This window comes from Athene cunicularia, assembly GCF_003259725.1.
Source record: "Athene cunicularia isolate RWA chromosome Z unlocalized genomic scaffold, athCun1 chrZ_part2, whole genome shotgun sequence".
NCBI lineage: Eukaryota > Metazoa > Chordata > Aves > Strigiformes > Strigidae > Athene > Athene cunicularia.
The window spans coordinates 17494932-17509921 of NW_020799143.1; the positions used below are offsets into that span (position 1 = coordinate 17494932).

At 37.8% G+C, this 14990-nt stretch overlaps 1 protein-coding gene across 1 annotated transcript in view; it reads left to right on the plus strand.

Annotated features, from left to right (window-relative positions):
* MAMDC2 (MAM domain containing 2) overlaps positions 1–14990 on the plus strand; it is a 106688-nt gene that overhangs the window by 87835 nt on the left and 3863 nt on the right. The window contains exons 9-10 of the mRNA XM_026866050.1: positions 10336–10429; positions 11878–12030. Coding sequence (XP_026721851.1) covers positions 10336–10429; positions 11878–12030 — 247 coding nt within the window. The remainder of the gene's footprint in view (positions 1–10335; positions 10430–11877; positions 12031–14990) is intronic.

The window sequence follows — 14990 nt, forward strand, 5'->3', positions numbered from 1 at the left end:
CTAGTTTAATTTAATCTAATTTAATTTAATACCTGAGTCTATAATTTCTAAATTATCTTAAGCATTTTTACCACTACAAATCAATTATTGAAATTGCAGTAGTTACTGAGTTTAACTTTTCTTTAATAAAAAACCACAGTAGTTTTCTCTGAAGTAAATACATTATAAAAGAAAAAGTTCACCAAGTAAAAACGTTGCCTAACTGTGTTAAAAGGGAAATTTACGCTGAAAATTTTTGTCCTAATTGTTGGCTAGTATTTTCTCTCAGATATCTGGTACCTTAAAAAATTGAGGGGATCTTTATGTACATACTTTTTATGCATAAAACATAATAGAATTTCTAATTCCCTTTCAACTGATATACAAAAAAAAAAAAAATTTACTACCTAGCAAGTGCATGGTAGAAAAGTCTCTCATAGTATCATCCAAAAATATTTGCAGATATTTTTTTTTAATAATGACAAGTTATTGGTTAAAAATGCAAGCTTATAACCTACTTTTGCCATCTCCTGTTTACGTATTTCTTTATTCTAAAAAGGTTCAGTAGCTTCTGTGGTGTAATAAACTGTAGTGAAGACAGCTAAGCATGACTGTTAAAGATGGTTTGTAGCTTGGAGGTGGCAGTTTTTTAGCATCTGACATTTACATGGAAAATCTTATCCAATATAAATTTATGAAGAACTATTTTTATGTTTTCCTAGAAATCACTCTATCTAAAACAGTTGTGAAGAAGCTTTTCATGAAGTGCAGCTTTCATGTCTGTAGTTACTAGTCTGTCTGTACACAGTAACAGATGGGGACAGCAGCACAGAGGAGAATAAAGAAGTCAAGGAAATATCCTCGCTGCTTCTGAGCCCAAAGGTCTGCAGGAGGGAAGAAACCCCGTGCTCTGCAGCAGGAGGGTTTGTTGGCCTCTGGCAATTCTCAAGAACCTTCAGTGGGTCCTTCAGGTCTTGTGACGGGAAAGCCTTCCTTCCCACGGAAACAAGTTGCAAAATGTTTCTGTTGAGGAGGCATTCCTCAAGTATCATAAAAGGTGAGATTTATTGGGCTTTAGAGAACTCAGCATGTGTCCAGCATATCATAATTCAGACATCCCTTAGCCAATTAACTATGTGTTTGGGGGTGTGCGTGTGTGAAGTTCTACCTTAGCCTTGGTTTAAACCTGTTCTCTCGCACTGTATTTTTTTCCTGGATTAGAAAATTAAATTAGATTTAGAATAGAGATTAAGTTGCAGTTTTGTGATTGTAGTAGGTGCCATTGGTACACAATAAATCTTGTACAAGCTATAGTGTGCTGAATTTTGTATAACAGTTTTATGGTTTTCATGATGGCTGTGTATGTACACCATCAGCTTATAAGGTTTTCCTTAGACAAATAGTACATGGAAGACAATGGATGAGCATATGGAAAGTATATCAAGATATGTTTACAATTGAGAAGGTAGCATACAAAAGACAGATGATACCGAAGTTTGAGCATGTGTCTGCTTGCCATAAGGCAAGGGTGAAAAACTGGTGTAGTTACAAGTTGTCTGCTTGTAATATTCATAAACATGCTTGAATTAAGTTGCACAGTGAACGTGATTTGGATTTTTCCTTACAATCTCATGCCCAACTCTTCAACCTTAATACTTAAAAAAATCCTCTCATCCTTTATTTTGTTTATTTCTTCTTTTCCAAACCAACAGAAGGAAATGAAGGAGCACTGTATAAACATTTAAGTTAGTTATCTGTAAAGATGTGTCTGCCTTGGACCTAGTGAAATAGCTGACAAGGAACACTCAGTGCTGTGGCTGTCTCCAGTGTAGGCTGGTGGTGGAGGCGCATCAAAGTACGTTTTGCCTGACAGCAACAAGTGGTGGGAAGCAACAAGTCAGTGATTACACTTAGGTCTCTGGAGCAATAGACAGTATAGAGAAATGTGAGAGAAACAAGCTCACTGAAGCTTGACCTCTCTTGTACTGTCTCATCCAACCTGTCTTTCCATCTCTTGCCTCCTCACTGATGCATCTTTGTCTTATTTATCTTGCCCTGTAGGCAGCAACCCCTCTGTTCCCCATCTTACTCCTGGCTCCTCAGCTCTGGACAGTCCAATTATTTTCTCCTCTAATCCTCCCCATGTTCCAGTCTGTTTACCCTACTTGTCCCAGTTCTTACAAATGTTAATTTTTAAGAAACTACTAACTTGTCAGAAAGCACAGTTTGAGAACAAAGACCAAACCCTGACACATTGCATGCTCCTACTCAGTGCCTAGAAGGGCCCAGACTTTTCAAATGATGTTTTTAATTGGGTCAAAATAAAACTTTTTTTCCTAGCCTTGTTCTCAGAAATACTGGAACTGTTTTGGCTTAAATCTTCCAAAACAACCCTGAAGCAGGGACCCAGCATGGAAAGTCTGAGCTGAAATCATTGCATCTTGGCAATGTTATAAGCAAGTGAAAAACAGTCTTTTAATGGAGTGGTCTCAAGATAGGGCTTTCCTCTAATAAAGATGTGGTGGCTGATGTGCCTGTCATACTGCTTTCTGAGATGCATCATGTCTAGACTTGGATGATAAGAAGTTGCAGACATGCACAGTAGTTTGGCTGATCAAGCTCTTGGTTACTGGGTGTGACTTGTAGGTTGATTCAGTGCCTGTAGAAACAGTTTCCTTGCAGTTCCTTAATGGCCAGTAAAGTCAGCAAGGCAGTTGTTATGCCGCTTTGGCCAGTGAGTCATGAAGATCATAATGATTTTGCAACCAGAAAACAATTGTTTTAAAAGACCTGATTACCTATGTCCTTAATCTTTCTTCTACTATGACTACTACCCCCAATACTTTGAAAAGAATATAATATTTATCTGATAGGTTTTAATTTTGGTAACATATTTGTTTGCATTAGAACAATAAAAAAGGGTCAGATTTTCACCTCTTGGTTTGTGTAATGGCTTTTGCAAATTCTTTTTGAATTAGCTAACTGCAGTCTGGCACAGATTGTTGGCTTGAGTTCTGGGAGCAGGAAATGTGAAGCTGGCCAACAGGCTTTAATATGGCATTTTGAAACTACCATGTTGAAAAGATTTAGGTAGGTATGATCCATCTAAGCAAACCATAACAAATGTTATACACACATATATATATGTATATGTGTGTGCATACTACAGATGCATATGCTATATAATGCTAGCGAGAAGGCAGGAAATTTTAAATCCCGATTTGTGAATTTGTCCTTGAGACACTCTTTCTGTTAGTGTGAGTACCTATGATGCTGTACACATACAGAGTTGTCTTTCTACTCTGTAGTGCCCAGGGAATAAATGTGAGAAGGAAGAAGTTAAAAAAAAACTTCCTAACATTTATTAAAATAAATTAAACCCTTCATGATCAGTTTTATAAGCCTCTTAAAGGCATAAAAATTTGAGTGTGAAATACGTCAATTCTTTTGATCTGATTAAATGTACTGAAACTGTTTTTCCAGGTCAATATAACAGGAAAATGTCAGAGTAAACTGAAAATAAAATTCACATATATTAACCTAGAGATGCTCACATGCACTGTGGAGCAAGAATCTGCATTTTAATGTTGCGTGTGTGTGTGTGCTTGTGTGTATACGCCTCCACAGAAAGATATTTCTTGTATGCAACTTCACAACAAAGTCCAAATGCCTAGATTAAAATGAAAGTTTGAGTGCAGTTGGGTCTACTTACATTGGATTTGTTAATTTCTGCTAGATTTAGTTCATCATTCTGAAGCTCAGGTTTTCAAAAGCAAACATCTCATGTTGTTTATACATTCATGAGAGGTTTTGCAATGTTACCTAGCACTGTAGTCCTTGAATACCTTCCACAGAGTTCAAATCCTCAGAAAGGTAGCTGACATCATAACAGTTCACTCTACTTCCATCAGAGTAGTTGTGGCAGCATTTCTTGGGTTTTCATTCTTTCAGTTTACTTTTCTTCCTCTCTGATAGGTTTTTCTTCCTCATTCTCTTTCCTCAAGTTCATCTGTTTGTTTTCACCCATCCTATATAACTAATACTAGTTGTAGTTGTGAGAAAGCAAAATCAAGTGACTAAGTGTTGCACTTCAATATTTACATGTTTTAAAACAAACAAAAGGGAGGACTTCTTTGGGAATGACTGAACACTGAAATCTTTTGCTGCAGGATGCTGTGGATGCCAATAGTACACATGCAGTTAAAAAGGGATTAGGCAAATTAATGGAAAATAGACCTCACAGTGACCATAAACACAGTGGTACAGGTGTAACCTCCAGTTCAACAAGTTCTTCAGCTCTCTGGGTGCTGAACATAATGTAGTGGCACAAATAGCTTTATGGCTAATTTGTTTCTTCTACTGCTTTTCCTAAACATCCGTTATCACGCCATTGCCTTCCTAGGGCTTGATATGAGGGTCTCTGGACCTTTGTTCTCACATCATCACCGTGGCGATGCTCAATATTAAATTATTCTATCACTTCTATGTGCTGCTGGGAAATTTTTATCTCTCACTTGTCCACCGAAGTCATAGCTAAATGACTAAACCAATCATGGATATATCATGAAGCCCTGTATCCCTGTGATCAAGATCACTAGTATAAAGGACACAGGTATCAAGTGGAGGAGGGCAGACATCCTAGTCCTTATCTCCTCCTCCTTCTCCTCCTCTGAAAATTCCTTTTGTGAAATAAAGGAGCTTTTTGGTATTCCTGACACAGCCCTTGATTAGTTTTCCCACAATAAGGTATGCAACCTAGAGAGGTTGGAATTGCTGTCCCTCAAACAGGGTTCCTTACCTGGTGTGCAGAAGCCAATCTCACACACACAGAACCTGACCTCAGTTTATTCCATAGCTGTGCAAAGCTGGGCGCTAGGGGTAATTCCACAAAGGTAGCACACTACACAATGGAACTACAGCCTATTTATCCTATTACATAATTAGTAAAAACCTATCTAAGTTTACATTCTCTGCTCCATAACTACCATTCCACCTGTACTGATCAGTAATATTTAAATTAGGCTCGCTTGCTGTGTAAATTAGGATGCATGCTCCTTGCATAGGGGTGGGGGGGGTGCAAGATTTTTCAGTCTTAAATTGAGTCGGTGGTCACGATCTCACCCTGCCGCCTTTACCTCACTCCCAGTTTCTGCAGAGCTTTGCTGACTTCATGCTTCTTGGACAATCATCCAGCTTCTGGCACCCTCTAGGGAAGAATACTTGCCTCTTTTCCATCTTTTATCTTCTCTTCAGTGATGGGAGTTGATAGTAAGGCCTGGACTCTCAGGCTTACACAAGACATCCACAAAGTATCATGCTTACACAATGGAGCTGGTGATTAGTGGTCATTGTGCTTGATGAGAAGCATTTGTATGGGCTACAAGGCTACAGAATGAGCTACAGTTTTATAGTATGGCACTTCTGTCCTTCCTTCTCTCACCTCTAAACAAAGAAATTTCTTAAAGAACAGTCACTGGAAATGCGTATTTAAAATAAGAACATTAGGGTCTGTAAATAGTAGGATTAGTTCTTGCAAAATGTCTACCCCACTGTCTGTGGTGTTTGATACATGGTTATATAAACAACATATTGGAAACTGTAAAAATTATTCAGGTTAGAAAGTGTTACTACGTAGCCTATGTCTTCTCAGTGGCTAAGCAAGGAGATACTTTGCATGAAATGTTATATACCTCCTTTTGATGTCTGTGATACTTAACTGACATATCCTTTTTTGCTCAATTTTTGTTCTGGATACTTAATATTGTGATTATTACAATACCACATGGTCTCACAACACTCCACAGTCTAGAGGCAAAAACCTTTACCTCTTATAAAAACAGCCACGGAAAATTTTACCAAAAAGAGGATAGAGCCATAATAGCAGATTTCTGGAAATCTAGAAGGGCCTTGGGGACAGCTAACAACATCAGTGTCCTGTATACATTTCTGTGCATGCAGTATTCTCTACTAGGCAGTGCAATACAGTGAGTATAGATGTAGCATTAACAGCTTGTGGCCTAGGTTGTTTTGTTAGCTTTATGTTCTCTTTAATTTTTTGTTTCTGCAACCCATTTGCCTTGGACAGGAAAGATTTTCAAAAATATTTGTTCAAATGTCACAAGCTTATTATCAATGTCATCCAGTTATTTATGTAGAAGCCTTCATAATCCATTATTTTTCTTGCAAAAGCTTATTGTATTTACATGTCAAGAAATTGAACTTCCCTGGCGAGTACCATTTAAAATCAATTTATTTTAAATGACAGAAGCTTGCAAACATTCTAATTTGGGTTTGATACCTTACTCGTGCTCTTGATAAATGAGTTTCTGACTGTTTAAGCCAAAGAAACAAGTCCTTTAAAATCTAGGTTAATTAAACTAGTTAAAAGTAATTTGGGCTAAACTGATAACCTTTGTATCAAATAGCCCTGAGACAATCAGGGTGATTCTCCTATTCCCTGTGCCAGTGACAGATCACTGGCTTACATGCTTATATAGCTGCATACTAGTGTAACTGACTGAAAAGTCAGGCCTCCCATTTTGTGAAAACATCTCAACTGCTTCTTTATGTCATGTCACACTTCTGGTTTGGGTGCTTGAATTTTTTTTTTTGATTTTGTAATACAGTGTCACTATATGGAAATTAAAACAGTTGCTTCTCACAGAAACCCACCCCAGACTCCATTATAACTGCCTTTCTCCTTTAAGAAATTGAAACTGAATATGTGTTTAAGTGACAGACTGAGTTCTGTGTCTATACTGATATACAATATACAGTTTAAACCTAGAAATGTTCACTAGGATGAAATCGGGTAAATTAATTTGCTGCAGAGACATAGTTTGATTTTAAGTCACAAGATTTGGCCACTGTCACAGTTCTGTTTGGCTGGTCTGGCTTTCTACTTAAGCAAGAGCTGTAATTTCTGGGATAGAATTAGGAAAGAAAATACACAGAACCTATAGGGATTTGGGGGCATCTTTTCTCCTATTCTCAGTCTGGCTCCCTCCAAACCTCCTTTTAAAAGCTTCCCCATTAGTCCTTCTTGCTGGAGGTACTCTACTGTATGTCCTACTCTTTCTTCTCCTCCAAAAGCAGGTAAACATATGTATACATTTTAACTCACACCTACTTGTAGAGATGCAGAGTGCTAAGAATGAGAAGTCTCTTCTACCTCACACAGTGTCTGCAGCATGACCCAACGTGTCATGGGAGAAGTGAAACCCTGCTTGCTCTATCAGCTCTTCTCATCTGGCATTGTTCATTACTGATGTAATCCAGGACAAATGCTAAGAATTGATTATTGATACTTTGAAGTTGCAGTCCAGGAACATTGATTAAGCATTGGAAAATAAACAAGCCAGCTTCCAGAAATTGGGGCAGTGATTTGGAAGGAAACTAATGCCCTGGCTATGTCTTGTTGGAACAAAAAGAGACATGAGAGGAAAATATGCTTTATTTTTCAGTAACACAGGCAACAACTGCCTGCATTTAATGATGTTTTTAATTTAGCCTCCAAGATAGCATGCAAGTTCAGGAAGATTTGTTACCTAGGTGAAACAATTAGTATGTTGCTCATCTGTCATGTTTTATGAAGAAAGTGTAAGCTGAGCACAAAGATCCCCTTATTCTCTTCTCCAAGGCATAAGATAACTTCATAAAAAAACCTTTTGGAAGAATTGACCTAGGAAATACTTTCATTCAAAACAAGAACAAATGTAAAGCATCATGATTAGTCCTATTGAGACTGTAGAAGAAGGTATTCTACATATCTGATATAGGGTGAAAATGAGTAGCTGAGTAAATCCAAATTGATACAGTTTTGGTATGTAAATTTCAAGTAGTCAAAGATGTCCCTTAATGATGAAAAGATGATATTTAGGACAAAATAAGAGTGAATAAATTTGGCCTGTGAATAAAAATATGTTCTACTCCAATGCTTAAAACCAAATCAAGTATATAACAACAAAATAAGCCAACAGGACAATGAACAATTTCAGAACATTTGCTATAGGTAATACTAGAAACTCTACATTCCCAAGCACAAGCTCCCCCACACCTGTGCAATTATAAAGTCTGCTTGGGGCAGCATATCACTCAACACCACAGAAACCAAGTGCAGAATTAGTAACGATAAAGCTACAGATGACAAAGATGAACAAGTTTACAAGTGTCACTGAAACAGATCAGTCCTTTGATTGTAGAAAAGCTACTGGTTCAGTGGCCTTGAAGAGACCAACAGTTACTGTTGTTATGCTTTTGAAATGGAGGGCTTTCTGCAGGATCCAGTAGGTAATTACATACCTTGTGTGGAACAAATTATTGCAATTTAAGAATAAAGAACTTGATCCTGTTTCCAGTGATGTCAATAGGAAAACATCACAACATGATTTCACAGTGTGGAAATGTTGTTTCACAAATGAGGACTGACCTCATCCTTTCATGTGTGGTTTTCTGAAGATTCTTGGGTTTGGGACTATAATATGTCTTTAGTTTATTACAAATGTTCACCAGAATGCATTTATTAAAAGTCTGATGAATGACATCCACCCAGCATCAGCATTTGTTGTATTCTTTATTCCAGTATATGCTACCATTTTTTAAATAGATGACACCGATTTCTTGAGAATGAACTTTAAAAGTAGGAAACAACTCTACAGATTAAAAAAAAAAAAAAAAAAGAAGAAGAAGAAAAAGGCCAGTTTTAGGCCACTATACACTGAGAAATTGTGCATGCTGTGCAGGAGTATTCCTCAAGTCAACACCTGTAACAGTTTACAAGACAGATAATCACTGTTACCAGGATTGGTTTTGAAAATGGCTCCATCCTGAGCAGCAATAATACATACATGCTTCGAAGTGCAGTTACATCCCAGGCTGTTTTAGAAGCACATGAGTAAATAAATGCTACGTGGCAAAGAAATCTAGCAAAAGCCTGTATAATGACCAATATTGAAGGTGTTACCAAAACTTTAAAAAGTACATACTAAATAATGCATGAACAGCTTTTAACAACCTTTTTGTATCCGCGTGAAACTGTCAGTCAGCATTTAACCTTAAATATGTAACTGAGGTGTTTACAGTTGTTCCAGAATGTTAAACTGTTAGAAACTACATTCATCCATCTGTAGTCACTAGCTCAGACCTCATCACAAAAGAATTGTTTTGAAAAGCTCCTCCCAAAATATGGTCAGAACCCCAGTGGTCAGACAGACGGTTTGCAGTAGTTAGGCAAAGAAAACCACCAGCAGTACTTTCACAAAATAAACCTTGTTGTGTCTTCTGTAATTCAAACAGATCTGTGTCAGCCTCGGGAGAATGGCAGCTGGGAATCTTGCAGTTTCTTTATTTTGTCATCTCATGAGTTACTGTATTTTCCATGGCAGAATTAATGTCAAGTAGAACTTTGACTACAAAATTTAAAAAAATCCCAAACTTTGGTACTTTTGTGCAGAAAAGAAAAAAAAAAAAAAAAGATAGGACAAGGGGTAATAGCTTTAATCTGAAAGAGGGTAGGTTTAGATTAGATGTAAGGAAGAAATTTTTCACTGTGAGTGTGGTAAGGCACCGGAACAGGTTGCGCAGAGAAGTTGTAGATGCCCCCTCCCTGGCAGTGTTCAAGGCCAGGCTGGACGGGGCTTTGAACAACCTGGGCTAGTGGAAGGTGTCCCTGCTTGTGGCAGGGAGGGTGGAACTAGATGATCTTTAAGGTCCCTTCCTATCCAAATCATTCTATGAAAACATCTTGGACACTATTCTCAATCTTCACAAACCCAGATGAACACTGTGAATGATGCTTTGCATTTCCAGCCACCTGCTCTATATTATCATAGACTTGTGTCATTCTGAATAAACCCATTTTATGCAGTAGTTTCATCACATCTCATCTCTATTGTTCTTTGTTTTTTTCCACAGCCATTTCTCTTGTCCATCACTGCATTACTCTTTCAAATTTATTTTTCCATTGATAAAACCTACTGGTTGTAAGGATAAGATAGCAGAGGACATTTAAGCTGTTAATGTTGGTTTTATGGGGGAGGAAAACCAAAACAGCCTCAGCGAGTCATGTTTTCTCATGCACTAAAAAATACACACTCTCTTAATAAAATGGAAACTACATACAGAGTTACACCATTTGCCTATAAAAGAAAACTTTCTATTGAATGAAAACTTAGATCTAAACCCCGCTGGATTTGAAATTTCAGTCATTGGTAGTATTAGTATGTGCCAAAACAAAGCAGATTCATAATTTCTGTTCCGTAGATGTCAAAATTATTAGTTCATTTGGAAAAATCTAAAACTTCAGATTTTTAACAGTGCCATCTTTTGTTAGATACCTAAAACCTTTATGCATTGCAGGTTGTCTTTGTCAGCTGGTGTAAAAGCTTCTGGGACTGTGGACTTGTGGCACTGGATGATGTATCATTGAGCCTGGGAAGTTGCCAGGCTGCTGGTAAGACCATATACGTTTGTTGTCTAACAGCTGCTAACCTTTTTAGTAAGAGTTCATTGCATACCTTCATTTTCTAAGCCTATCTTACAGCTGCCTTCATACCACTGTGATTTATTTTTCCAGTAAGTACTGCATAAATCCTATTTTTGCAGCAGCACACATACAGCGAAGACCAGTTTTTGTTCACAGGGGCACCAGCTAACTTCACTGACTCTGGTGCAAGTTGTATATAGGTGAGCGTTCCTTTTGGGACATTACAATTTTTTAAAAAACAACAGTCCAACTCAGGAAATGGCTTTTAGAAAACCAGGAATGGACCCAAAAGCAATATTTTCAAAACACAGCATTATTCTTTCTAATCCAGAAGTACAGTTGTGCAAGGCCAGGACACAGTCCCTTATCTGAGCTGGGTTCTCTAAAGACAAATGAGTCGAACTGTCACTCCTGTGGTGGGAGGAACTGAAAGTTTTTGAGACTTTACCCTCTGACATGCACTGGCTAACCTCTCTGAACTCACACAAACTCCCTCTTTCTGGGTGTTTTGAGGTTTGACTATGCAACACTTATATCCTAATTTGGAAACCATTCTTATGAGACAGGCATAACCTATACTCCCATTTTTATGGAATAAAGCCATGCCTTTGAAATGGTGATGAGGCTGACCTACCGTGACATTTATATTCCCATGTAATAAGAACTTTGTAGTGACCTCTTTTGATTGGATTTCATGCATTCAGGAAGCTAACCATTACAGAACAGAGAAGACACATGTATAAAACACAAGATGCTGTTTTTCTAAAGTATTTCTGACAGTAGTCTGTTTTGCCTTTCTGTAGTTCCTTTTGAAAATGAACTAGAGGGGCAGAACTGATACTTTGGTGTATAGTCATATGATGGCTTGTCACTAATGGCAGCAAAAAATGCCAAAAAAATGCCCCAGAGTATGTGAGCATCAAGGCTTCCTTCTTTCCAAAAGGTGAAAGCATCTCAAGAGTATCTATTCCTGGACTACAAATTCAGGTTATAGCAGAAGAGCTGACAGAAGATTCCTGGCGAGCACCTGAACTGTCAACTTTCTCTCTTCTGCATCATCTAATAGAATTGAAATAATGAAAATTCTGTAGTAACTGTAGCCCTGTCATCTGTTGTATGTGATATTAGAATCTGGTGCCAAGAGAACATAAGAGAGCTAAATCTGGCATTTGATTGTGATCACAGAAACTCCAGTCTTTGACAAGACTCATTTAATATGCATGTTATACATGCTGGAGCTCATTAAACTGCTTGGGGTGCCACCATAATGAAGAAAATTATACTGGTAGAGCCCCTTGCAGAGTAAGAGCTATGAAGAGATAATAAACTATTTAAAGAATATTAGTACAGGTGTAATCTCTCCATATTATCTGTTTAAGATATTTGCAGTTTTAAACAATGTCCTCTCCTTATAGATCTATTGCTGCCCTATCCTGGAGAGTGTACTTTTGAAAAAGATCAGTGTGTGTTTACCCAGAAGAAGAGAGGTCGTGGGAGTTGGCACAGAAGGAGGGGTCCAACTCCCACTTCTTACACTGGACCAAAAGGAGACCACACTACTGGGGTAGGTGAGTTAAGCTCCACATTGAACTTTCAAAAAATTAATCAAAAATACTTTGAAATTATAGCTTAGAACACAGAGGGAGTTTTTACTGTTCTGCTCAGAACAGTTATTAATCATGAAACAAAACACATATCTTAGGGACCTGTGGGTGGTTTTGAGAATGTGATGTTTAATCTGAATTATCTGCAGACCAAGTGGGTAATTCAGTCATCGTGTCCCAAAGTAACCCTTTCCTTTAGAAGAAAACAGCACAGGATGAATCTCCAGAGTCTGCAGAAGAGCCTTCTTCCAAACTCCTAGCTTATGTGAATGTTCCCTGAAACTAAAAGGCAAACAAGTGGTTGGGGGCTCTTTTGCATCAATACTTTTCTGTTCAATCTTACAAAGAAAACATGGGATAATAAAAGAAGTTCTACAAACCCTTTGTCTTGAAAATCTGCTCCATAACCTCATTTGTATAACAAAGTATTCAGGCAAGTGGGGCCCCGGTTAGCATGAGTGAGCACACGGAAAACTGCATCAGAATTGCCCCCACAGTGGGGGAAGTTACTGGTGACTGGAAATGATGAACTGCATCACTGTGCTGAGTGCTCATGTTCCTGCAGAAGAGGACCTCAGTAACAACTTCACTGACTTCAGTATAATGGATGAAACTGCCCTGAGGCTTGTGAACTTTAAATGCTTATACAGTTTTAAAAAAGCTTCTGGGGCCTTTGGATTTGCTCTCCTTCACAGTGGTTAGCATTCATTCAACAAGTTATAGTCAATTGCAGACAAGCTGGTTTATTCACAGTAGCCATCTATCCAGCCCATTAAAAATTTTAGCTGGATTACAAAAGCAGTTGGCTTGCTCAAAAGCCTCACGAAAAGCTGTTATTATTCTGTCAACTGTGATTGAGCGTAATCCACGTTAAGCATTATCAAGCATAGTTATTTCAGCTGTGCATATGAAGTCTCTTGCTCTAAGCAAGCTTATTTCAAGTTACTCTGGAAAGCTGTTTTGTTTCTAGTTAACAAAATAACAAATGTTTTGTCTTGTTTCTGATCTCTTTATCTAAAAAGATGGCTTTGTGCACATTCAGCAAAATCTCACCTTCCTATCTCCTGGTAAAATTTCTGTAGTAGCTGCATCCTGAGCAAAGTATGGAGACTGACTGGTATATGGGACTGTATGGCCAAAATCCTACATGTGGAATTGAGAATACAGATGGCAATTTTTCTTTTTGGCTTGAAATTGTAGATCATCAAGAAATAATGTTCTTCCATTGTTAATTCCGAACAGTACTGATTCTGGGTAAAAATGTGAATAGTCGTCAGAGATAACTAAGTTTTAAACCTTAAAACTTCTCATATGTGTTATGAAATATAACTGAGAAAGATTACTTACAAATCTGACCATACTCTGACCAGATCTATTGGCTAAATTATCTAAGTGGAAAATGTAGGCTATGTATAAAGCAAGAATGTTTTCCCAATAATGACACCTTTGTACTGTGGAATGACTTTCAAAAGGGAATATTGAAATCTTGTCCCTTTTCCATTTATCAGTTAGATGACATTAGACTGAATTAGATGACATACTGTCTCTAAGTCTTTGTTACTTGTGCTGTCTAGTTATTCTGCATCACTAGACATGTGATCACCAGCTTTAAAATAAGTGAGAATTTTTCCTAAAAATTTTTAAAGTTCAGTTGAGAATTTTTATTTTGAAATGTGGGTGTTGGACTGGCATCTGTAGGCAATCTCTATATTATCTGGCAGACCCTTCTTCTTCTACAAAATACAATCCAAAAGTACCACATGACGTTAAAGTTTCTGGTTGTTTTGGTAGGTAACCAAATTCAATTCAGTAAAAGGATTCAACATTCAGGTTTGTTTGGTGCTTTTTTTTTTTTTTTCCCCACTGGTTATTCCCTAGATAATATATTTTATTCTTCCTCTTTCAAATACTGTATATCCCAGCTCTTGTGTTTCAAGGTCAATAACGCTCTCCTTATAATAGGAGCAACACAGGAATTTCTTGCTCAAGAAAAGGAATGGTCTTTTAGCACAATTTTCTTTATTAGATTCTAAGGCAGAAATTGACTAAACCTATTTTCAGTTTATGTAGATCACTAAGCATTCTGAGATTGGAAGCTGATAGCTTGACTTCGGAACTGGTGAAACAAGAGAATCTTTTAAGCCTGGCCTGTGACAACAACATTTATTCCTTATTTCACACATACCTCTGCAGCAAGATATGCTGAGGAATATGTGGATTTGAATTCACAAAACCAAGAGCTGATCTAGTCTTTCCAACAAGATTATTATATGATTCAGGTCTTAGAGCTAAATTCAAGTTATTTTATTATGCGTTACTGTATTATGAGGTGTAGGTTTTGATTTTCAACTCAAGGAACTTTTAAGCATAGCGAGCCTCAAAATCCTCACAATGGCTTGCACTAGCTTTGGTATAAATAGCCTTGGGAATTCAGCAATACACTGTAAGAAATCAACTTTTCTTTACAGACCTACAGCTGTAATCTTCCTTTTTACCCTTTCACTCTACTGCTGCTTACCACCAAACTACAACCCAGGTTAGAGGGGATGTCTTCAGCAGGAGTTTGTGTAGATAATAGGACTCATGAGTATCATGAGAGACACCCCAAGCATCCATCAGCTGCTCTAGAGTCTCTGTTTTTCTCCTGCCTCACTGATCCTTAAGAATCTCCTCTGCCTCTGAGGTCAATCTCACTGCCAGGACTTGTGGTGGCAGAAGGGCAGCTTGTTTTCTCCAACACCATAAAAAAGGAGCAGTGGGACTGCATGAATTGCTGCTGCAAAATCTGAGTTCATTGCCTGCTGGTGGAGTGTACATCTCAAGACATAGAACATCTGCAATATGCAGCAGATGGGACGTGAGGATGCTTCTCAGTCTTCTGACACACCTTGGTTTGCTCCAAGTGGAAATAACCAAATGATGGA